Source organism: Peromyscus maniculatus, chromosome 14, assembly GCF_049852395.1.
Source record: "Peromyscus maniculatus bairdii isolate BWxNUB_F1_BW_parent chromosome 14, HU_Pman_BW_mat_3.1, whole genome shotgun sequence".
In the NCBI taxonomy this organism is placed as follows: domain Eukaryota; kingdom Metazoa; phylum Chordata; class Mammalia; order Rodentia; family Cricetidae; genus Peromyscus; species Peromyscus maniculatus.
Window position 1 is genome coordinate 74,454,821 of NC_134865.1, and position 25,697 is coordinate 74,480,517.

General features: G+C 40.9%; 1 protein-coding gene and 1 pseudogene across 4 annotated transcripts in view; one reads left to right on the plus strand and one right to left on the minus strand.

Annotated features, from left to right (window-relative positions):
- Positions 1–25,697, plus strand: part of Unc79 (unc-79 subunit of NALCN channel complex) — a 243,576-nt gene that overhangs the window by 43,634 nt on the left and 174,245 nt on the right. For 3 of the 4 annotated variants that reach the window (XM_076551291.1, XM_016009187.3, XM_076551293.1), the window contains exons 3-5: positions 4,389–4,693; positions 7,802–7,972; positions 17,975–18,067. In XM_076551291.1, the coding sequence (XP_076407406.1) occupies positions 4,389–4,693; positions 7,802–7,972; positions 17,975–18,067 (569 nt within the window). The remainder of the gene's footprint in view (positions 1–4,388; positions 4,694–7,801; positions 7,973–17,974; positions 18,068–25,697) is intronic. The other variant, XM_076551292.1, reaches the window with a different exon arrangement.
- Positions 11,551–11,728, minus strand: LOC121822642 (U2 spliceosomal RNA; annotated as a pseudogene).

A 25,697-nucleotide genomic window follows, 5' to 3' on the forward strand; every position in this document is an offset into this window, starting at 1 on the left:
AAAGGCATACACCATCACTGCCTGGCTTGTCTTTGGCTTTTTGATTATTACCAGTAAACATCTCTACCACAAACAAGGTGGTTCCCTTTGCATTTATATAATTTTTACATCCAGAATTACTTGCTGCTTCCAGAACTCAGGTTCTTGCAAAGACATAAGAAGAAAGAGCTGGGTACTGTGGCTCCTGTCTGAAGTCTCTAAACTAGTGGGTTGGAGGCAAGAGGAATGAGACATGGGACAGGATTATGTGGCACCATTTTGCAACACTTAAGTGCCTTTACTTGCGTTAGGATTACATGGTTAGAATGCTAGTTGTCTGGGTCTAGGTATTCATGTAGCCTCACTGAATTCAGGAAAGCTTTGTATAGCCAGGCTGAGGTTAGCCCAGACGTGTTGACTGTCGGTCACTTTGGTCCACAGGGAGAGAGAGAACACATGTTACCACAGCTGTTATAACAGTTATGCAACATCTTCAGAAGATAGTCGGCCGAGATTCTCTCCGTTTTAGCTGGAGAAGTCCTTGGTCATATCCAGCCCTTGTGCCCCAGAGCAGCTTTTTCCTGTAACAGGGGATCTACAAAGGCTTGTTGAATTGACTTATGTCGAATTTCAGCCAAGGCAGGAGCTTTCAGAAGCCTTTCTTGCATCAAGCAGTGACTGGCGGTCTGGGGTGGGATTGTAAATTCATGCTGAGTCGTGATCATTTTAATTTAGGTCCCGTGTCTGGCCGGGGACAGTTTAACAGACTTTCGCGTAGAGGTCGTTGTGCTTCTTTGCCTCTTAGCATTAGGTGGCACCGGAGATGGTCTAGTTAACCCGCAAGAGCTCAGTGTTTGTTCACTTCATACTAGAGGCATGTTGTGGTCACGTTTCCATCATCTGAGGTCTTTAAGGATCTGCCTTTTACCTGGAGGCTGATGTTTATCGGTTCCTAGTTTCCTTCCTGTTTCAGACTTGCTGTTGGAAATCTTCCTCTGTGCCTCTCTTCTGGTGTTCTTGGAGCTGCTGGAATGTAAATCTTTACATTTACTACCAACTTGTTAGAAAATGTAAATAAGTTTTAAATAGAGATTCTAGTCTCAGCCCAATATTCTTAAAAGAATAGGAATTTCTGAAGATACACACACATACAGACACACATACAGAACACACATGCATACACAGACACACACACAGATACACATATATAGACATACATACAGACACATATACACAGACACACATAGACACACACAAAAGATGCATACACATATAGACACACACGGAGACACACACACATACAGACACACAGACACAGACACCCAGAGACACACAGACACACACACATACCAACACACACAGACACACATACACAACACAGACACAGACACACACAGGCACACATACATATACAGACACACACATATATACACAGGACATATATACACACACAGACACACAGAGACATGCACACATATATACACACACACAGAGACACACACACACACATACAATCTGAAGTCTACAGGATAGTTTTAAAGTGTAGCTTAGCACAGTCAATTTGTTTAGTGTGCAGATGCCATGCAAATGTCAAAATTCTTAATCGTGTAGAAAGTTGATTCAATAGACTAACTTTCTGTGCAAGGAAGACCTCAGGAAACTCAATCTCCTCGCCCACCCCACAGGGGTCTTCTCTCTCCTTGACAGTGGAAGCCAGGACTCACAAAGAGGGTCTCCAGAGGGAAAGGAGAGGTGAAAAGTTGGCCACAATGTCTGACTCTTCTGACAGGGCATTCTTAATATTCTTTTTGATTGAATCTGTATATAGACCTTTGGGGAAGAATTTCAGATGGATGTGGAAGTTGTTGGTCATTCCCAAGTTAAACAGTTTGGTTGGGGAAATAAGTAATTTTTTTCTCTGAATAAACTTCACAAAACATCATAAAATCACAATGCATTGTACATTGATTCATGAGCCCTTCTTAAGTTTCCACAAACGAACACATTTCCTTACATTGAGACATGAATGGCAATTTAAAACTGGTTTCATGGATAACTCATTTTCGCCATTTTTTTTCTTAACTTCACCTCCTTGCTAAATCTAAAGGCAGAGAAAGAAAGTTTTACTGTTTCAATGCTGACATTCTTCCCTCCCTGAATGTAGGATACTGTGATTGCTATCACCTGAGAATCACATATACACAGGAGGGAAAAATCTCACAGAAGTAGCTTCCAAAGTTGATTCACTAGTGCTGTTGCAGTCTACCCAGCTTTGGAACAACAGCAACATGTAGTCAATAAAGTGTTTTATTTCCCCCGCCAAGGAGGTGGTTGTTCAGAATTAAAGGATACTTTAAATATCATGCATTTATGATATTCAGCTATTTTTTTTTTGACTAAGGGACAGTGTTGTTCTTCTTGAGAAGATGCTGGCAGCTAGCCAGCTTATGCTGAAATTTGGGAAAATATATCAACATATCCATTTTGTGATTCTAAAGGGATTTCAGGGGGATAGACTCCTATAGGACTAAAACAAATTGTTGGTGACTGAACTTATCAATAATACAACATGGAAAGATGGTAATCTGAGGAGTAATCTAGTTTTGTGGGAAACTCTAAAGTCTGATGCAAAAATATACGTTCTCTATAATAGATGTAGGCAAATGGTGAGAGATGGAATGCTGTTATCCCATTGCACAGTTTAAGGTTACAAAGCCCAATAGACACACACTAAAAAAGGTAAATTTGCTAAAAAAAAAAAAAAAAGGTAAATTAAATCCCCTTTAACAAAAACAATACAGCAACTCCTAAGTTCTTTATTGCTAAGAAGTATTACATAACTATTCTGAAATTATCTTTATTATCAATTGTTTTTCCCTGGACATTGGGTAACAGAAGACAGAGGAAATCGAGGTAAATTAGGCACATAGAAAAGAAAAAGCATGTAGTCATTTTTTTTTTTTACATTATAACATATTTCTGCGCTAAGAGTAGATAAAACAAATCAATGTCAACTTGACGTAACAAGCATGCTGACACTAACCAGTTCCTCATATCACTGTGACACTGTAGCTGTCACCCGTTAGCTGAGAATTCAGTAATGCTGGCTGCACATGGAGTAAGTATAAACCAGGGTTATTTTTAGGAAATGAAGCATGTAGACGCTGTTCTCTAGTTTGGCTAACAAAAAAGCGTACTATAGAAAAGCACGTAAGTGCTATAGATGTTATAATGCATATGGTTACCTACTGATAAATAGCATAATCTAATTTTAAAAACCTAAATGTTTGGCTAAGAAGCAATTTCTTTGACTTTTAAACCAACAACTTTTCTGCTTGATAACTTTTACTAAAAGTTTTATAATTTTAAATGGAGACTAAAAGTAAAACTATTTCTAGAGACTACTTTTATTCCCTTTAAACTTTTTTTAACTTTCTAAATTATCTTTTCTCTAGTTTTTAGTGAGTTTTGTTGAATAATACAGTAAGTAACAGCAATAGCATATGAGATCTCATTGTATGATGTACAGTTTTACAATAGATGATGCTTGCTTAGTTTTTAGAGTTTTCAAGGTAACTATTTAATAAAACACTGTTTGTATTCATAAAATAAAACTTTCCTCCCCAACATGCCAAATTAAAACACACATACACACGCACATGTGCACACGCACACACACCCCCATTATCATTAGTTCACTGACACACGCTATGGGCCATTTACTACATATTATTTTATAACTTTTCCAATGTAGTTTAGTTAACACTTTAGAAATATGTATTATTTCTAAGTTCATATGCCTGTTTAAACTTCATTATCTCAAATGATACTGACAGAATGTCATGAAACAGTATCATAATATACATATAGACATTATTTTGATGCAATAAACATGTGATTTTTAAGACTTTCTTAATAAACGCACATGTTTATTCTTTGCTAAAACATGTTTCTGCAAGTGCCATACCTATATTTTGCAAGTTTCTATTTACATGATGAGATAGTATTGCTGACTATGTTGCTTTGAAAGCTCCTTATAATTAGGAATGAGAGCCCTCACAGATAAAGTCAAGCCAGTGTTCCTCCTAGGAAACCTCTCCTTCACCAAATTGACAAACTGTAAAACATGGGTTTGGCACTGAAACATGCATTTTTATATTTTTGCTCCTTATAAACCAGATAACACATGAGATGCAATGCAACTTCCACAAAGTCCACCTGTGTTGTTGATATCTCTGAGCACACGGCTGTGCGACCAGCACCAGATCTGTAGACTGTGCTGCGGTGGTGATTGCATCTTATGTGGGATGTATCTGGTGTTTTATTATTTGTTTTAGAGTGTCATTTCAATGTAATGTGCTGTTCTTTGTGTCTTTGTTGTCTCTTTTTTTTCTTTGTCCCCCCAACAGCATTTTGTCCCGCACAGGGAAGAAGGAAAACCAAGATGCCTCCAATTTGACAGTGCCCATGACCATGTGTCTTTTTCCTGTGCCATTCCCACTCACCCCATCTCTAAGACCGCAGGTCAGTTCCATCAACCCTACTGTTACTCGCTCCCTCCTTTACAGCGTCCTGCGAGATGCTCCTTCAGAACGCGGCCCGCAAAGTCGTGATGCTCAGTTGTCAGACTACCCTTCTTTGGACTACCAAGGCCTCTACGTGACTTTGGTGACTCTCCTGGATCTAGTTCCTTTACTACAGCATGGCCAACACGGTGAGCATTTTTATTGAAGTCTTTGGAATTGTCCATGTGTGCTTATGAATATTTATGATGCTGAGCAGCAGGCTTAAAGAATGTTGTTACTGTTGTAAATCTCTTGAAGGGTTTTGTGTATTTGAAGCCTTCTGACAATGAAACTTAATAATGGTGCTTCCCACCCAGTTGTTTCACACTGTCTTGATGCCCAGGGTTGTTATTCAAGGGTTTGGAAGAAGGAGACGATGGACTGGAGACAAGGGGGATAGAGCAAGCAGCTCCCTTCCCTGATTAGTGTATTATGGGGACTCTTGTTAAAGCCACATTTGAGAAGTTGAGTTTAAAACCTTGCTTGCCCCAGAAAACATAAGAGACTGCTTTTGAAGAGCAGGTTCTAATCCTTGACTGTTCTGGGAGTTTTGGGGGCAAATCAAAGTTTCTCTCCAGGACTCATTTTTCCTGGTAAAATAAATGCCTAAGAACTCTTTCAAATTTATCTAACAACCAGCATTTACTGCAAAATGCTGGGGCAAGAATGACAGCCCATGGTGTGATGGCGATGTCTAGAGCAGAAACTTGTGAGTATGCTTCCTCTCAAGGCCCAATCCGACTGTGTCTTCCCATTGGCTGCCCACTCTGTTCTTTCAAATCGAGTGCAGTGATGTTCGCTTAGCTATCCAATATGGATTTGGAGGAAATTTAAAATTGAAAACTGTGTGGGGCGTAGAGATTTGTTCCTTAAATGCACTTTAGAAACCTGAGCTGTCAGTAAAACATTTGCCATTTGGTCCCTGGAAGTGTGATAACCGAAGTTTCATTGTATGGAAAAGCGAGCTTTGGAAACATGTGGGTGGTGGGGATTATTTTATATTTTAATATGGCTGTCTGTCCTAAAAGAATGTTTAATGGTTGATTTAGTACGAAGTGTTTGTAATTAAAATGTTAAAAAACAGTTTCCTTTCATAAAGTGATGAAATACCTATTACTGTATTTGCTTTCCTTGTATTGACAATGCTGTATTATCGTGAAGATAAAAGTGTAGAAGTCTGTGAAGCTGCTTATCTTGAAATTCTTTGCTGTCTTAAACTGACCTAGCCTCTTGTAGTACAATCCTCTCCCAGCTCAGAACCTAAGTGAGACAAACTGGAAAGTCAGACTGTGGGAGCTTGTAGGTGTCAAGTGACACATTTTTGGAGACTCATTTGTGCCTGTGTTCTGTGGTACCTAGTCCTAAATGGACTCACGTGTTCCTGGGGAGGTCTCCTGGGTCAGAGTAGATGCCCTTTATTTTTAAGATTTCTTGATTGTGGTATTTTACTTGGTAAATGGAAATCCACATAACACGTGAATCTTGACAATTTTAGTATTGATGATTTATGTTTTTGCTCTCATGCCTATGCCTGCCTTGTGACCTTATCTTGATATTTATTTATTGTGTTCTTCTGCATAATATGGCTTAGAAGCTAGAATAAAGCTCACCAGTGTTCCAGTGAACGGTTTAAAGAGACCAGGCAGCACCAATTCTCTCAGGGCTCTCTGCACAATCTGAGCTATCATAGGGGAACTTGGAACGTGCAGTTCTTCAGCCAGAATTACTGAGGAGTGGTCCTGCCAGCTGATGTTTTGAGCAAGCTTCTTGTGAAGCCTCTTCTGTGAACTGAGAGAGAGAATAATTGACTGCTCCATGGCCAGAGGCTCTGTCCTCATTCCGGGTCCAGGTGGCCTATAGGAATGAGCAGGAGTAATTCAACTATGGCTGAACTGTGATTTGGGCAGACACTACTCTCTCCAGATCTCAGTTTCCTTGGGTAGAAAATATCCCAGGTGGACTTACAGACCCTTTCAGTGCTGTTAATCTGTAATCAAGCTTTTTAGCCTAAGACCAAAAAAAGGCTCAGTGAAAATAGCTGGGGTATCTTATGCACAGCCTCATGGAATTCCCACAAAACACCTGTGAATTTTCCACTTGTTGGTCTGAGCTCAAAGGCGATGGACCTTGGCCCTCCAGGTTGCATGTTGACTACATTGTCAGTTGACAGGCCATTTGATATGGTATGTTAATGCTCATGACTATTAGAAATAATTTGAGGAATGCACATGATTCTGGAAGATGAATCAGGGCCAAAGCAGACTAGAGTCTGAGACTTCGATATCTTAATAAATACAGAAGTGATCCATCTTCATGCCAAGCCTTGGCTGATGGCCTATATTTTGAGAGGTTCAGAAATATCACAATGTACACTGAATGTAATGGATTTATTCTTCATACATTCTAAAGGGAAATAGTCATCGTTTGTTTTGAAGGTCCTCTATTTTTACTTCTCATGCAGGTAACAATGATAGTAATATTAATGGCAATAAGTAGTAGCTATTGATTTTTGGAGTACATGCTATGCTATGCTGAGTTCTTTGTATTTATTTCATCTAAACTTCTATGAAGCCAGGTAGGTATTGTTATTATCTGCATTTTAAAGCCTTGAGAAATTATTTTGAGGAAGGCCATCTTTCCTGGCAGTTAACAACTAAATGCACAGAGTTGTGCAATGCCAGCTCATAGCTTCCTTTTTTCAAAGCACACCAAGTCTGGAGGTTACAGACTACCTTGTGCTGCTTGAGACTTCAGGTGCAGTACCAATGTGGCTTGGTAGGGGTAGCAGAAATGGCCAGGTTTTAATTTCTAATACTGCCCTAGACTTCTCTGAAAATTCTAGTGGGCACATCACTGTATTTCAGTTATCTTTATGAAATGCCATGGAGCTAAAAAAAAAAAAAAAGAAAGAAAGAAAGAAAGAAAGAAAGAAAAAAGGAGGGATGTCAGAATTCACTTTTCCCTTGGAAAGCGCTTTGATTAATGGGATCAAGGGTCATCTGAATAGTGAAGCTTATAGATGACTGATACACTGATGAGAAACTCATGGAAGAGATTTATTTCTTAATATATTCACCAACTAACTGCTGTGTGTATCCCACACTCTACTAAGCAGTGTTTTTCTGAATTCTTAGTAGGAAGGGAGCAATAGCTACTTTTATAATTTAAACTAGCTTATTAAAACTGAAAATATAAGACTAGCATGTTTTGTTAATGGCACCATCTTCAGAGGCTGACTACTTAATTTTGTTTTGTAGATCTTGGACAGTCAATATTTTATACAACCACATGTTTGCTACCCTTTCTCAGTGATGATGTTCTGAGCACTTTGCCCTACACGATGATCTCCACGCTAGCTACCTTTCCTCCATTTCTTCACAAGGATATTATTGAATACCTTAGCACATCTTTTCTACCAATGGCCATATGTAAGTTCAATCTCACCTAATCCTAAAATTATCTTTATATATTATACAAATGGAAACTTTGTTTACTGTTGTAGGTGCCTGACTTTCAAGACTGTAATGGGATCACTTGATATGTACACCTGCTGTGATTAAATTGTGTTGTTTCAGCATTTACATTATGTGGGAAGTCAATGATGTGAAAGACAATTATACCTTAGAATCATCATGTTATTCACTCAGTTTGCCTCCATGGAATAGGAAGAGTATGATGGAAATAGAATGTTTGGTAGTATGATAGAAATAGAAATAGAATATCAAAGCATTCTCTTTCCTGCTTTAGAAATTACAGTGTCTTTTTCCACATTAGAAAAGAAGGTGGACAGAGTGTCACCTGGTGTGGAGACTGCTCTCTTCTGCATGTGAGGGCATTTGGGGGGGGTGGTGGAGAGGGTAGCTGAGGGTGGGGAAAGGTAGACTCTGTCCCGGGTGGCTGTGGAGTTTTGTGTAGCTCAGTTCACTTGGTTGAAATCTAATTCGATGCTGATGACCGGATCAGCTTTCCTGCTCAATATTTTTTTTTTTTTTTTTTTTTTTTGGTTTTTTCGAGACAGGGTTTCTCTGTGTAGCTTTGCGCCTTTCCTGGAGCTCACTTGGTAGCCCAGGCTGGCCTCGAACTCACAAAGATCCGCCTGGCTCTGCCTCCCGAGTGCTGGGATTAAAGGCGTGCGCCACCACGCCCGGCTCCTGCTCAATATTTTAATGACAAAATGAGTCAAAATTTATGACATGCTTTGAAAAAAAGCCAACGCCCATGACTCCTGTGCAAGATATAGTCGCAAGCCTGGGACTAGTCTTGTTTGTTTATTTATTAATATTATTGGAGACAGGGCCTCATCACTCTAGGTTGACCTGGAACTTGATTGGTTAGGTAGTCAAGAATGTCTTTGAATTCTTGATCTGCTGTTTTGGACTCCCAAGTGCTGGAATTATGGGTGTGTGCCACCATACCTGACTTCTTTCCCACTTTTATCCATATAATTCTGCAGCCTTCTCAGACATGAAAGCAAAGAGAAGACAATGCTGAATTGCAGCTTCTGTGATCACAGTCTCTAAAGTGTTCTTTAGAAGTGTTTCAGGGAATAATTTGAAAAAATTATGGCTTTAGAATTCAACCAGATCAAGAGGCAAATCTGAGCGCTGCCACTGGCTGGCTGTGTAAACTTAGGCAGGTGCCTTAAATCTTTGATTTTTATCTGTCAAATAGTAATCATAGCTTCCTCGCAAACAATCACAGCTCCTTTGTGAAAAGTAACCTTAGCTGCCTCACGAGTAGTCATTGTGGCTGTATCTTGAGGTGTCAAGGATTGGCATAATTAGCCCCGGACACTGGTAGAGTGCCAAGCCAGAGCCCGCTGTGCAGTAGGTAGGTCTTACTCATCTCTCTCTCTCTCTCTCTCTCTCTCTCTCTCTCTCTCTCTCTCTCTCTCAAGATAGGGTTTTCCTATGTACCCTGGTTGGTCCAGTATTATGTCACTTACGGCTACCCTCCTGCCTCAGACTCTTGAATAGTGGGATTATAGGTGTGCACTGCCCTACCTGCTTCCCTTCTCTTGATTTTTTTTAAATAAAAATAGCTCTATTGGTCATGTTTAACTCCTAATATCAATGCTAGCCACATTAAGTTATGTACTTAAGCCCTTATTAAAGGTGTGTGTCAACAACTGGCAAACATGTATACCTTTTGGACTATAGTGGCTTTTCTTATAGTTGAGTTTAATTTAGGTATAGAACTGTAATTTTCATGTCTTTTTAGCAAAGAGTCCGACTCTTTGCTAATAATTAAAAAATATTTAGTATTGTTAAATATTTAGCATTGCTAAAATAACATTTAGCAAATATTTAAGTATAAAATATTTGCTAAAATATCCTAATTATTTAGCAACAGGGAAAAATGAGCAGACTGATGATGTCATTCCAAGTTGTAGAATATTTCATTTCACTCTGTCTCACCTGTGCGATCTCATGAACCAGTGCTCCCTTGTGGATATAGTCTTAGAATTTTGTGATCTTATTTTTAAATAAATAATGTTGACTGTTAAGCAAATGAACAGGCATCTTTAGAAAAAAAGACTAATGGCGAGACTGTGTCTTCCTGACAATAATCTAGCTCGCTGTGTCCCTAGTCCTTAGGAATAAGTTAGTAATTTGCAAGGAAACATTAATGCAGTGAGCTTCTCACTACACTGAAGATTGATCAGGTACTGTCAGCTCGTGTGTTTGTTTGTTTTTTTTTTTTTTCAGAGCTGGTGACTAATTCTTCCTTAGTTAGAAATAGAGATTCACAGACATAAACCTTGTCATGTTAAAATCCTTGCTTTACACAAATATCTGAAGCAATTGAGTACTAAAAATGAGTGATACAAATCTAAAAAAATTTGTATGAATTTCAATGTTTATTAGTGGAATGACTCGATATTCACTTGAAGGTATAAACAAGTCACTTCATGTCTCTGAGACATAATGTTATTTTTTTTTTCAGCTTTAAAGGAGGTGGGGTGTTCAGAAAACAAGTTGGGTCTCCCTGATTATTTCTGGCTTAATAATGCTAGGTTGTATAACATCAATGTTATTGTATATAATTGGCACATACCTTTGTTTACCCCATTGGTAGACCTGGCTCATATGTTTATTCGGTCACTCTGGTTTTAGTCTGTTAGTTTGGACTTGGCTTCTCAGCACCCTCCTGGTAGTTCAATAGTAGCTGAACTTTGTCATCTTTGACATGAGTTGTAGTGGGAGTCTGTATTCTGGCTGTTAGATTATTGAGTTGTTTCTTTTACATAGACCTAAAGACAGAAGGGATAGACTTTCAGATTTGAGCTAAAATGGACTGGGGTGAGGATGTGGGTCTTTATTATTTTATCCACACTGTTTCTATTTTTGGTTACAGTATCTAGAGCTTCAAACTGAAACAGGACAGGGGCATTTAACTGGGTCCAGAATGTTTTTTATTTCAGTACAAAGATGTTAGAATAAAAGATGTTGCATTTTCTAAATGCTTGATAGTCTTTGCCAGAAGGACCTACAGGGGCATTGAAGGTGCAGATTTGTACTGCTAGCACTTGGGAGGCTGAAGCAGGAGGATCACTACAAGTCCAAGACCAGTGAGACCTTGATGCAAAACAACAAAATACAACACAAAACAAAATTGACAGGAAGATGTTAAAAAAGTCTCTCTTTGGTGTGGTATTCTTATAGTCAATGTAAAGCATGGATTTTTTTTCAGTTTTTAAATGAGTGTCACTAATGATTATATAATTGCTGATTATATAAGTGCTGATCATATTGTCTGTATTACTTAGATGATGCAGTCTTGAGCTTTGAAGTGGATCCAATTCTTCAAACCAGGCACTGGATGTGTAGCATAATGCTGTTTATGCCATCTTTGTTACCACACTAATCGTTTATGCTTTTACTTTTAAATAACTTATCAATTTATTATAAAAATTACCCTTGACATGTTTTTCATATAACTCCTTCCATGAATAAAATATAGCTCTCTTTGTTCCATATATGTGGAATCTATGTTGTTTATGAAAGTATATTAAAAGAGTTACTAAGAACTGAAAAAATAAATCATTTGCACATCACCATGGAAACCCGTCTTTTCCCAATGAAGGATTTGTGATTTGTTGTCCAAATTGAAATATGGATCTTTGGAAGATGATAGTTTGATATAATTTACACTTGATCTTAGCCAAAAGGCCGAGAAGCGATTGTTTGATATAATTTAAATAAGCACCCATTAATATAATTTAAATAAGCATCCATTAATGTGGGCTGTCTTATTTTGAAGAAAGAAGCAATGCTGAAGAGTTGCAGCCTCCTGGACTGTTCTATCTAATCTAGTGTCTTCACTGCCTTAGTTTTCTCAGTCACTGACCGTTAGGAAAAAGCAAGGCTTGTGTAAATCTTAGTGTAGACTTAAAAACAACTGTATGACTTCACTGAATATCTGGTTCTAGGCTTTGGTTTTTATTGTTTTGTTTTGGCTACCACATGGAACACGTGGTATAGTTCTATGGTCTTATGAAGACTAAACTTACACAGAAAAAAATTAATAAAAGACAAGCCCTTGATGATATTTGAATAACTATTATCATACATAGTCCATTTATTTGCTAATGATTGTATTCACAAGGTTGGTGTTGCTGTAAGAGCTTTATTGTTGAACTGTGAATAATGTTTGGTACCAGGATTCATTGGGGGCAGAACTATAGTCCTTTGGCTTTTCACAATTCTCTCTCCCTCACTCAACTATTATTTTCTTAGATACAGGATTGTCATTAATTATAACGTGCTCTTTCTACATCCTGTCTTTGTTGTGAAGACTGTGAGATGAAGGCCATATGGGACTGGAATTTGAACATTCTATGATGTGCAAATACATGATGGATCAAATACACAGGCAAATCATAGACATATTAATTAAATCACATTGCAATGAATCCTGACACTTCTCTACTGAGATTGTTCATGTTGTTCTGAAGATTTTCCTCTTAAACACACTGCTGAGGCAAAGGGCCATCCAGGAGAGCCGGACCTTCCCTGGCTTAATCTGTCACTTATGTGACAGTTCACATAAAACCACAGCAGGTTTTGCACTCGTAGTACTTGTGAAGTTGGACATCTTGCTTCATTAACCAAACCAGCAAGGATTTTAAGGCTGCATAGACTTTAGAGTCATGTGATCCTCGTATTGTCTTTTAGTTTAGCTGATGCCTTCTGAAGGCATGACTCTATCTAACAGAAACCTTCCCTAATGGAGCACAGCCATCTCTGCCCGTACAAGCCCAAAGCCTGCAAGAGGAGGGGCCACTTCTCTAGCTAGATAACGCTATCTGACCAACTGTAGAAAGTGGCTCTATCACATGTACTAGGAGTTTCTTCACCCTAGCTGACTTCCTTATCTTTATCATTTAGAAAGCTATAAGGCTAATAGGGTGTAGCCAGAAGTTTCTCTGGCCCCTCCTTGGCCCCGTGGTCCAGACGAATTTCTCTCACCCGAGGTCCCACAGCTGCTTATAAAATAATCACTCAGAGGCTTAATATTAATTACGAATTGGATGGCCTATGGCTCAAGCTTCTTGCTAGCCAGCTCTTAGGACTTAACTCAACCCATTTCTACTCATCTATGTATTGCCATGCATCTATGTGTTCCATGGCTCTACCTGTGTCCCATTACGTGTTGCTCCCTGAATGGTAGGCTGGCGTTCCCCTCCCTCTGCCTTTCTTCTCCCCCTTTCTCTCTTGGATTTTCCCACCTGGCTCCATCCTGCCCTGCCATAGGCCAATGCAGCTTTATTTATTAGCCAATGTGAGCAACACATATCCCCAGTGTACAGAAAGACATTTCCACAGCAATGGGGTTTATTTCAACCTATCTTATCTTACACTATGCCTTATGGTGGTCACTTGGATCAGACCAATAGCTTCAGGTCTGGTCTCTCTACTTCCTACTGCCTGTTCTTTACCCCAAACCCAGAGCTGCCTTCCAAATGTGGATTAGATTATGTTACGTCCCTATTCCAAACCACCTAGCTTCTTGTCACTCTTAACGATCAAATTCAGTGACCTTACTTGGCTCACATGATTCTCTGTGCTCTGGCTGTGGCCAGCCTCACTACTGTCATCACTGCCTCTTCATGGGACTACTCCGCATGTCTGCATCAGCCTTTCTGCGATATTACAAAGGCTTTTGTGCTTATACGGTTTCCCTTCTCTCAGAGCCCGTCTAAATGGTCTCATAATGTGTTTCCTTTAGGTCTCAGTTCAAGTACCACGTCTTTTAAAGAAATGTGTGTGTGTGTGTGTGTGTGTGTGTGTGTGTGTGTGTGTGCAGGAGAGAGACAAAGACACACAGAGAAAGAGACAGAGAAGGCAGAGAGAGAGAGAGAAACAGAGAGTGATACAGAGGCCAACATTTGGGAGTCAGTTTTCTGTACCTTGTTGAGGCAGGATCTCCTTTGGTGTTTCTGCTGTAGCTCTGTGTACTCCAGGCTGGGTGGCCCAAGATTTCTGGTGGGTTTTCTAGTCTCTGCCTCCTATCTCAGAGTGCCAGGCCTTCAGATGCCGGCCATGGCATCCAGCTTCTCATGTGGGTTCTGGGGATGGAGTTTGGCTGGTCAGACCTATTGCAGCCAGCGCTTTTACCCCCTGAGCCAGTCTCCTGGACACTCTAAGGACCACACATTTTGAGCTGCCTTCCCTTCTAATATAACACAGAACCTTCCATCGTGTCTTTGTTCCTTTTGCCCAGATTCATGCTTCTCCAATGGCCAATGCCTGCCCTTTTCTGTAGAACAGCACTGTCCATGGAAATTTCTCTGATGATGGAAACAGAAATAAAATTCTATGCCGCCGCCTCATACAGTAGTCACTACCACACAGGGTTACTAAGCACATATGATGTGTCTAGTGAGGCTGAGGAATGTAATTTTAAATTTTATTTAATCTTAACTAATATACACAGCCACCCACAGCTAATGGGCACCATGCTGCATAACCCAGCTCTGGCAACGATCTTCCTTACTGCTGTAACCAAGGGCCCGGAATAATTCCTGGTGCAGTTCTATGGAAAAAGGAGCGGTAGCCAAGTGATTGGTGCATTAGCTGTGAGTGTACTTGTCTTGGACTGTCACTGTTCCAGTAATTAGGCTGGTGCCTTCCTGCAGCTAGTTCATCTCTCACTTATAAAATGGCTTCTGTCATCTGCTTACTCTGAAAGGTAAGAATCATGTTAAGAACTGCACATCTAGCACGTTAGGAATTGTCATATGCAGGCGCATGTTAAGGGGTTGGTACTGTTCATGGGAGGAAAGCATGGTGGTAAGTTTTGTTCTGTTGCTATTGGGGGAATAAGGGGAAGACCTGGAAACTTTTAATTATATTTCCTGAGCACAATAGTCTCTTCCCTTTAATTGTATGTGCTTTTGTTTTTTTGTGCTCTCACGGGATCGAGCTGCGTATCTGTTTACATCATGCCTTTTAAACAAGATTCAGTAAATGATGTGTGCTTGTGCATGCTTATTAAATTACAGCCATGGTGATTTTATTCGGTCTTGTAGAAGGCTTTGAAATGGCAAGATACCGTCTGTTTATATAAGTATTGGAGCCAATTTCCTGGGGCTTGTGTCCTAGGGGAACTCTTTGGCTTTATGGATGGCCATACTTGAGGGACAGCATAGATTTGCAGAGGTAACAGGGACATCCAAAGGTCGCTGAGCCATCTGGGCAGATCTCCAAACAGACTTCACTTAAATCATCTGAGACAGTTGGGCATCTCTCCCATTTTTAAAGGCCTCTGGGCACAGTGGCTCTCAGCTCCTCTGACCGTTTTCATTGTTGAAAAATGCTTATTATTAAAAAGTTTGAGTTGAATTTAAATAAAGGTGAAAATACTTGTCACCAAAAGAATATACATGTGGGAAGGAGGGGGCAAGAGAAGAGAGGAGAGAGAGAGAGAGAGAGAGAGAGAGAGAGAGAGAGAGAGAGAGAGAGAGACCTGATGTTGAGTATGTTGGAGTAAGCATTCCTTTCTTTTCTTCTTCAACAAAGGGCACAGGAATATTTTTTTTTTTTTTTTTTTTTTGGTTTTTCGAGACAGGGTTTCTCTGTGTAGCTTTGCGCCTTTCCTGGAACTCACTTGGTAGCCCAGGCTGGCCTCGAACTCACAGAGATCCGCCTGCCTCCGCCTCCGGAGTGCTGGGATTAAAGGCGTGCGCCACCAACGCCCGGCTGGCACAGGAATATTATATATGTGCTCACTCTTCCCATCTTCCCAGCCCTGGGGACTGGACTAGGCATCCCCTTGCTTACCTCTCATCTCTCTAATAGTATTTCTCAAAGGAATATCCAAGGCTGATTTGCCCGAGAGCCAGCAATGTGCTTATTAATTTAACAGAGGGTTTCCAGTTTTCCACACTGGCTGAGCTAGGATCTCCAGGTGTGGACCCTAAGAAGCTGAATTTGGAAAGGCTGAAGATGGCAAGCAATGGGTCTTGTTCTTCAGCATGTGATTCAAATTCTTTCTTCCTCAGTTTATTCCATTTGATTAGTCCTCCTCACCCCCTCAGGGCAGTGTACTGCTCTCTGGATCAACCTCGTCTACTGATCAGCATTTGTTTACAGTGTAGAGCCAGACAGACCATGTCCCTGCACACCGCCTGGCCTGTGAATTCCATACACAGCCATGGGTGATTAAAAAACGCAGACTCAGGCTAGCGGAGCTCAGTTAGGGACCTGTTTTGTTGGTTTGTGCCTCTCAACCTGTTGCAAAGACCACTGCCCTTTATAGCATCAGAAGTTCTTGACGTGGAAACAAAATAGAATCCTGTTAAACTTCCTGTCTTTGCTGCATGGCAACTCCTTCCTAGTGCTTCAGTGTTTGTTTACTGAGAGCCTTGTTACACTGGCTTGTTCATTTTAGATGTAAATGAGATGTGCTCCCCATACACTACACACACACACACACACACACACACACACTCTTAATATAAAATAAAGCAGCGTCTGAGGTTATCTGCTTTTGATTGTCTACATCAGTGGTCTTTAGTGTGTACAAAACAGTGTTGACTTGGTGAGTCTTTACCTTCTGTATGCTGTTTTGTTTTGTTTTGTTTTTTTTTTTTTTTCCTGTCGGACAGCTTGGTATATAAGTGTGTTTATAAGAGGTTTCTCCTACTTCTTCCATTATCTTTGTGGCAAAAGGAATTCATTTTGTATTTTAATCTTAATAAAAAGTCTTCCTTTTATGGGGGTCCTCTTTCACTTATTGCTGGGATAAAAATACCCTTTGGCTGAAAACATGTTATACCAAATAACTTTCATCAGAGGTAGTTTTGAATACTTATGGAGCTACCTAGTATTTTCCATTAAATAGACACAATTTTTATATACAGTTTGATGTCAGTCATCATGAACACACCACTTAAAGATGCGTTTAAATCAGTGTGCAAGTGGATATCATGATTCTACAGTCATTAGGTGAATGTGGAAGGCGCCTGCTTGCATCGCAATTGGACATTTGTTGACACAGGAGAAACGTGATCCACAGTTATTCACAGATTCAAAAAAGCGCTTTGTTCTAAACAATCAGATCAATGTGAGGGTAGAATGGAAAATGCAAGTGATTTCCTGTGGCAATGGAGACACTGATGGGGTTCTATGGAAGGTTGGAATCCAGCTGTGGAGTCACTGAAAACTGTTTAAAAACCAATGTGATAATTTTCATGATATGTGACTTAATATTTGTATGTATAACTAAACAAGAAGTTACACATTATATGAATCTCATTTGCCTACCTGCAAGTGTTAATATGTCCTAGTTGGGTTTAGAAATCTTCTAGTTTCTTGTGAGGTTAACTGCTAACATGTTTATGTGCCCTTTATATTTGGACCCACAGAAGGTTCTGCTTCCTTCCTTTCCTTTATAGATAGGAACATCTTGGGAATAGAGATCACACCTAAGTTCAGCTCTGACAAAGCCATTATATTCTGGTTTTGTACCTCCTCCATGTGGCTGTGCTCTGGATGTTTTTTACAGTGGCACACGATGGCAGCGTTTGTATGCAAGGAACAGTTCTGTGGTTTTATTTCTGTGAATTTCTATTGGCTTTGGGGATGGGGAAGTGGCAGAGTTTGTAGAGTGCTTCCCTCACAAGCACAAAGCCCTGGGTTTGATCACCAGCATTCCATAAACCGGGTGTAGAGGTGCATGCCTGTACCCCAGCTCTGAGAGGTGGAGGCAGGACGCTCAGGAATTAAAGGTCATCTTGACTATATAGGAAGTTTAAGGCTAGCCTGGGGTACATGAGGCACCATCTTAAGATGGAGGAAAGAAATAGTCCTCCCAGCTCAGTTGGAACTTTCTCGTGAAGCTCTTTCATGGTTCTATGTAAGGTAGCAAGTATGTGCTCATTTCTAGAAATTAATTTGTATCTAATCAGAAAATTTTGTTTTCAGTGGGTTCCTCCAGGAGAGAAAGCGTCCCGGCCCATGTGAACCTCTCTGCATCCGCCATGCTAATGATTGCAATGCAGTACACATCTAATCCAGGTAAGCAGGAACCTGGCAGACTGAGCAGCTCCCAAACTATCATGAGGCGACATCTAACAGATAAGATAGAATCTTTTATGTGGGAGCTTCTTCTGGCAGAAGAGACAATTGATGTGTTAAAGGCGGACTTCGGAGTTAAAATAAATTTATCTATAACTAGTAGTAGTGATCTGGTTTGCTAGGGAATGTTTTAGAATGTTTGGGGATGAAGTTTTAGATGCCTGGAAATCGATGACCATATAGAAGAAGTTTAATTAAAAGTATAGAGCTGGGTGGTGGTGACACATGTCTTTAATCTCAGCCCTTGGGAGACAGAGGCAGGTAGATCTCTGTAAGTTCGAGGCCAGCCTTGTGTACAGAGTGAGATTCAGGATAGCCTGGGCTACACAATACAGTGAAACACTGTCTCAAAAAACCATATATATGGAGAGAGAGAGAGAGAGAGAGAGAGAGAGAGAGAGAGAGAGAGAGAGAGACAAGAAAATTATCATTATTTCTAGATTAGTCTGGGCTGTAGAGTGAAATCTGGTCTTACACACACACACTCACACACACACTGTATATTACATGTTTTGACTCATGCATACATGCATATGTATGGTATATATTTGCTGCACTATCTTAACTGCTAGTGGTAACTATATCAATGATTTGGGTAAATTTGCTTTGCTAGTGCCATAGAAATATTTCTGAACATAAATCTCTTACCAAATTTCAGGTTTTTCATAGGACAAATTGATGAAAAGGGATACATGATTTAATGGGTTAGAAGCATTTTAGTATTCCTCTAATTGTATGAGAGAAAACAGTTGTTTCACGGTGACAAATCACTTAGTATTATCATGAAAGTTGTATTCAAGTTGAGTGGCTGAAGAACACTAGTTCACCTTTGCTTTTGTGTCTGGGAAACCTTGTGGTGGTGGATGGGTTTACTCTGGTTGTGTTGGTCAGGGTAACTGCCAATTGATTTGGAGGAACTGACCTAAGAGGCAGCTCACTGTTGAAGTGGTGTGTTAAGATATGAACTCTGCCGTTTATTTTCATGTTGTGTTTGTTTGAGAAATAAGAAAATTTTATGACATTGTTTTTAGTCTATTTAAGTAACATAATAATTGAGTTTTTATTTGAAAACTTTTATTTAAAAATAAACATAATATTTTAATTTGAGAATTTCGTACAATGTATTTTGTTCATATTCACTAATACATCATAGTCATAGACTCGTCCTGTGTGTGTAGTTTTGTTGTTTGAGATGGAGTCTTACTATATTGCCCAGGCTGACCTCTTGGGTAAGTCAGTTCTCCATTTTCAGCCTCCCAAGTCCCTGGAATCCAGGAAGGCGCTGTCTTTTCTTCTGTTTTAGTCCCCTTGGGCTACCATAAGAAGGCTTAAGACAACAAAAACTTGTTTCTTAGAGTTCTGGAGGCCAGGAAGTCTAAGATCAGGGTCCTAGCAGATTCACTGTCCGGTGAAGACTTACTCCCTGGTGCACGGATGGCCATATTTGCACTGTCTCCTCTGTCAAAGGAAGGAGAAATGGGTTCTTTGGAGCTTCTGTGACAAAGACAGTGATCATATTTGTGAGGATGCTGTCCTTGGGACCTCAATGCCTCCTAAAGACCCCCATCTCCTAAAATTATCATATCAAGGCTAGGATCTAACATGTATTTTTGGGAACATAGATATTTGATTTATCAGCATCCTACCTTATCTTCCTAATTTTACATCTGTTTCACACCTGTAATATACTAATTCCATCTTGACAACCCTAAAAGTGTTAATTCATTCCACTATCAACTCAAAACTCCGAGGTCCAACAGCTCATATACCTACCATCCAAATCCATAACTGTTAGATTGGAGGCTTGATTTATCCCAGAATTATCTGCTCTTTGGCTGTGAATGTATGAAAACAAGTATGTTACATGCTTCCAAAATATAGCTGTGAGGGCTGGGGCTGCAGCTCAGTGGTAGACCACTTGCTTAGTGCATAGGGGCAGCTGAGGGTTAAATCCTTAAACCAAAGCAAACAGACAAACAAACAGTAAAATGCAGTGGCATGCCAGCCAGAGAGTAGGCATTCCCACCCCAAAGGAGTTTGAAACTCACCATCAAACCTCAACCTTGTACAGACTCTTCTTCGACTTGATCTTTCTAGACCCACAGTGGTGATAGTCCTGTCTCCTCTGTTGCTTTGCGGGATAAGGGTTTGGCCCCAAGCTTCTAGTAGTCCTGCCACCAAAGCTTTAGGCAACCTGGCTTCCATTGGTCTGCTGGGAATTTCCTTGGTGGGGCTTCCTATGGTGACTGTCCCTGTGTCTACCTTAATTCCACCTGCACCATCTGGGGTCTGGTAGCCCATGGCTTTTCAGGGTATCCTTTGAATGTTAAGTGGAACTATCAATGCACCCACTGCTTTGTTGGGTGTGCTGTATGCTACTTTGGGACCCAAAGAGCTTCATTTTGCCAGCTAAAGAATAAGGCATTAGAGTGAAGGAGCTAGGTATAGCCTGCGGTGGCCACTTGCTGGTGGCCCCATGAAGCCATGCTGTACTTGGCTCCTTGTTCTCTAGGCCTCTGAAGGGAGGAGCAGTTGTGATGAGTTCTAAGTTGTCTTTGGGAGTCTTGGACCACAGTGTGTGGCTTCTCCTGTGAGGATTGACTAATGTGTTTCCTAGCTCTCTGGTCATACACCCAGTGGTCTCTCCTCCCAGGCCTTCCCATCCTTTCAATACAGATAGTCTGAGGAGTTTCCAAACTTCCAATTGGTTTCTTCGTTGGTGAACAATTCTGATGGAAGTCATTTCTTTCTCCTGCAATTTTACTGTAAATACTCAGAAAACAATAACAGAAACTGGAAACAAAAACACAAACCAGGTCACTCGTTTTTAACACTTGCCCGGGGATTTCCTCAGCCAGTTTCATCCCTCACAAACTTTGCCTTCCCTAGTACACGAAGACGTGAACACAATGTGACCAAGTTCTGACACTTTATGACAAGGGTGGCCTTTCCTCCAGCTTGCAATCCCATGTTCCCCATTTCTGTCTGACACCTCATCAGAATCGACTCTACCGTTCAGTGTTTTATTTTTTTAAAGCCAACATTCAGTTCAGCACACTGAAGAGCGAGGCTTTCTCTGCTCTTCTCTTCCTAAGCCTGCACACAGTTGTCTTTAAAGGTCTGTTCATAGTAATAGTGGCTTTTCTAGAATGTACCTCACAAATCCCCACAATTACCTAATGCCAAAGCGACTTCCCCATTTTTAGGCCTTTGTTCCAGGAGCACCCCTATCTCAGTACCAGCTCTCTGTTTCAGTCTGTTTGGGGTTATGTTAGTAACTTGTCTCATTGCTGTGGTGAAGTATCCAACAGAAGAGACTCAAGGCAAGAAGGGTGTGCTTTGACTTGTAGTGTAAGGGGTGCTGACCCCCTGCCATGGAAGGCATGGTGGCCCTAGTGTGAGCAGCCGCCATGTTGTATCCACAGTCAGGAAGCAGAGAGAGAGGTGAATACTGGAGTTCTGTTGCTTTCTCCTTTTCACTCAGTGTAAGAGCCCATTCCACGAAACGGTGCCTCCCACCTTCTTCCCTTCTCAGTGGAACGTCTCTGGCAACATCCTCAGAGATGCGTAGCAGTCTGTCTCCTAGGCAATTTTAAATCACACTCACGTGTTAGTCACGATTAGCTGTGACAGGGATACCTTAACAAATAATGCAACGTGAGTGGCTTGTATGCATTAAATGTTCATTTCTCGTGGTTACAGAGTCCAGGAAGTTCAAGTTCAAGGTTGTCCATACGTTTGCTAGGTAGAGGCCCATTTCCTGGCTCATAGATGAACTCATTTGTTCTGTCCTTTTGCACAGCAGAAAGGCAAGAAGACTTTTTTGAGGGAGACCTTTGAAAAGTAAGAGCACTGGGGTGAGGGGGATGGAGAGAGAACTCAGAAGTTAAGAGTGCATACTGTTCTTCCAGAGGACCCAAGTTCAATTCCCAGCACCCATGTTGGGCACCTTGACTCCAGGGTATCTTACACCCTCTTTGGCCTCTATAAGTACTGCATTCACATGTACAACCCTCCATCCACATAATCTAATAATGATAATACTATCACTACTAATAAAGTATTTAGAAACAAGGGCACTGACCAACTCATGGGGCCTCTGCCTTTGTGACCTAAACACATCCTAAAGCCCCACCTCCCAATGATGTCACTCTGGGGATTAGAATTTATCATGCAGATTTTGAGGAGTCCATTCTGTCTACAACATCCTCAAATATAATATTCCTGTGATCATTATGTGAATTTAATTAAAACATTTATTTTAGGGCACGCTATAATCTCATATCTCACTCTATTTACCTTAAAAGACCATCAAAATACAACTCACATTTATGATATTATATGTTCTGAGAGGATTCTTCATTTAGCACTAGTGAAGCAAACTCTAGTCCTAAGGAGTGGGTCCTGAGGGCAGGCAGCAATAGGGTGGAGTGGACAGTTTGAGGTTAGTTGTTTGTGGATCTGTTCCTGGACCTGGGTCTGGGGCCTCATCCCTTGGAAGGACCAATATGTGAATGGTAGGGGGAAGTAAGTCTTTACTCAGTGGCCAATAATGAAGAAGAGGGGAGACTGTGCTCACCAACAGCTTTTTTATCCTCAGGAGAGTGGGGTTCCAGATACAAGACAGGTGTAAGGATGGATGGAAATGGGATCATAAAAGGAGGGAATATTCTTGTCTTTCTGGGACGAGGCTGACCTTCCAGAACCTTCATTGGCACTGCATTTTACATTTTTCATGGTCTGGTGGTTCCAGTCACGGGGACTTGGAGATGTCTTTAGCTTTGGTGGGAGGAAAGAGGGGCTAGGCAAGTCCAGGCCACGTTAAGTAACCCTGTATTATATTTCTGGACACAAGTTTCTCCAGTGGTCAACATATACATGTATAGGATCTGACCTAAAGATTAAGGCAGAAGAGAGGATAGACATCATGAAGATGGACACCATGCTTCTTGATCTCTACCAGTCACTCAGTAGACATCAACAGCAAGGAGTCAGTGTTTTGGCCTTCATGACTCTGAGAAGTGACTCAGGCGACTGTTACCATAATCCACATGAAGAAGTATCATTTCCAGGAAAAAAAAAAAGCGAGAAGCCAGCCTCCTTGGCTGGGTAGTTAAGGTACTCATTAATTACTCATTAAATGAGTAATGATTAAGTAAACCATGGGTGATGGAAGTTACCGGGTTTGCTTCCTTTTCCCCTCAGTATCAGCACTGGAGAGATCTGTGATGACGTGACTGTGATTGGGCCCAGGCAAACTGTCTAATACCTGAGCTGACTCTGGGGGCTTCCGAGGGCATGCCAAAGGACTGAGTTTTCCTGAGCTCATTTGCAAATGACTGGTCAGTGAGACCCCGAACAAGCTTTTCTGCCTCGAGGCCAAGTTTTCTCACCTGTAAAATGGGACAATTCTTCCTGCTATTCATAAAATGTTGTTAAAATTAAGTTGAAAATACGTGTGCACATACTTGCTTGGCTTTGGTGTTCTGGCTGGCACATCATAAGTGCTGGGTAAATGATGTGAACAGCTACAATTTGGCATTTTCTTCTTGGACTTGAATTGATGGAAAACTACCCTGATCATACAAAAATCACCTCTGTTATTTTCAAATCTGTTCACAGGTCAATGTTTATAGCCAACTAACTATTCTGTATTGGGGAGTACATTTCTGACTCAAAACTAGTCACATGAGAAACAGTTAGGTGTAGTATCTACTAGGGTCACTTTAGGATCAAATGCATGCTGGTATGTTCAAACTTCTGACAGTTTGACCCGATGATGTTGTTGCCATCTCCAAAGTTCATGTTTGAGAACTGTTGTATCAGTTTACAAAATAAGCAGAACAACCCCACAGAAAACCAGTCTTGTAAGGTTTTAAGTGAGCTTTATCATTCTACTGTTTAAATTTCGGTGGAATGGGACAAGGGTAGAGAAACAGCAAGTGGCCGTTTGGTTTCTGTAGCTGATTGTGTACCATGAATAGAGGTCAGAGTCTGGAGAGATGGTTCAGTGGTTAAGAGCACACACTGCTCTTCTAGAGAACTCAAGTTCAATGTTCAATTCCCAGCACCCACACCAGGGAGTTTACAGTTGCCTATAACTTCAGCTCCAAGGGGGGATCTAATACCTCTGATCTCTACTGGCATATATACCCACATGCGCATCCCTCCCGTATGTAGACATAATTAAAAATAAAATACATCTTAAAGAAGAGAAGGGCACTTACTCCTGTAGCTAGCATTCACTGAGTAACTCCTATGTGCAGGACTTTCTGCTAGGTATTGTGGAAACCACACTGAAAAGTAAGGGTGGTGCTTGTGGGACCGTGTTTGGAAAGATGAGGCATATACTCACAAATCCTTACCAATGTGGAGTAGCCAAGTGTGGTGGCCCACACCTGCAATCCCAACATTAGGAAAGCAGAGGATCACTCACTGCACATTTGGGGCCAGCCTGCTATGGAGTGAATTCCAGGCCTCCAGGGACCGCCGAGTGAACCATCTTTCACAGAACAAACAACAACAAACACAGAGTAATGTGTGCAAAGCACCAACTACCATTACTTCATCTGAGGAAGAGAACTCTGGGAGCTGAAATAATCAGGGACAGTGTCCTGCTTCTTGAGCAGAGAAAATATGGACCAAGTTCTGCTCGAAAGGCTAATTGGGGCATTTTGGAAGCAGTTTGAAGAAGCAGTTGAAGTTTCAGGTCTGTTCATGGGACAGTCAGTTGAAGATTCTGAACAGGCTTTGTGTTATTCACCCTGCAGAAGATCAGACATTGTGAAAGACCAAGTATCTTGGGACACTTGACCACTCAGTGTTGGCATAAAGATAAAAGCTACTCAGTGGTCATCCAGGAAACCCTGGCTAACAAGGTAGAATGGATCTGTCTTCATCTTGTGAAGCTTATATGGTTGGAGGAGACGAAGAATAATGAATGAAACAATTAGAAATAAAGCGTAAAGTTCCAGTTGTGACTTTTTTATTTTTTTATTTTCTCTTGTCACCAGACTCTATAAAGGGAGATTTTAAATTTATTATGGATGTCAAGGAGGCCTCTCCAAGAAAGCACCCTCACTCTGAGGACTTAAAAATGAGTGGTATTATGAGTTTTGGGTTCAGGCAGAGGGATCTTGTGTCTCAAGGGGTAGCCTGGCAAGCTGATGAGACATAAAGACTGGCGAAGCTGGGACTGTGGGTGCGGGCTGCCTGCCTGGTACGACGTCAGACTGGAAAACTTGCAGGGGATTGTGGATTCTGTTAGGCAGGAAATTCTGTGTGTGTGTGTGTGTGTGTGTGTGTGTGTGTGTGTGTGTGTGTGTGTGTGTGTGTGTATAGAGAGAGAGAGGAGAAAGAGAGAGAGAGAGAAAGAGCGAGAGAGAGAGAGAGAGAGAGAGAGAGACAGAGACAGAGACAGAGACAGAGACAGAGACAGAGACAGAGACAGAGGGGGGGCATAGTTGCAGTATTGATTATTGTATAGTAACATAATTGACTATTGGATGTAGATAGACTGTTAGGGAAATCACTGCATTTGTTGAGTCCTGTCAAAGGTAAAGGTAGTTGA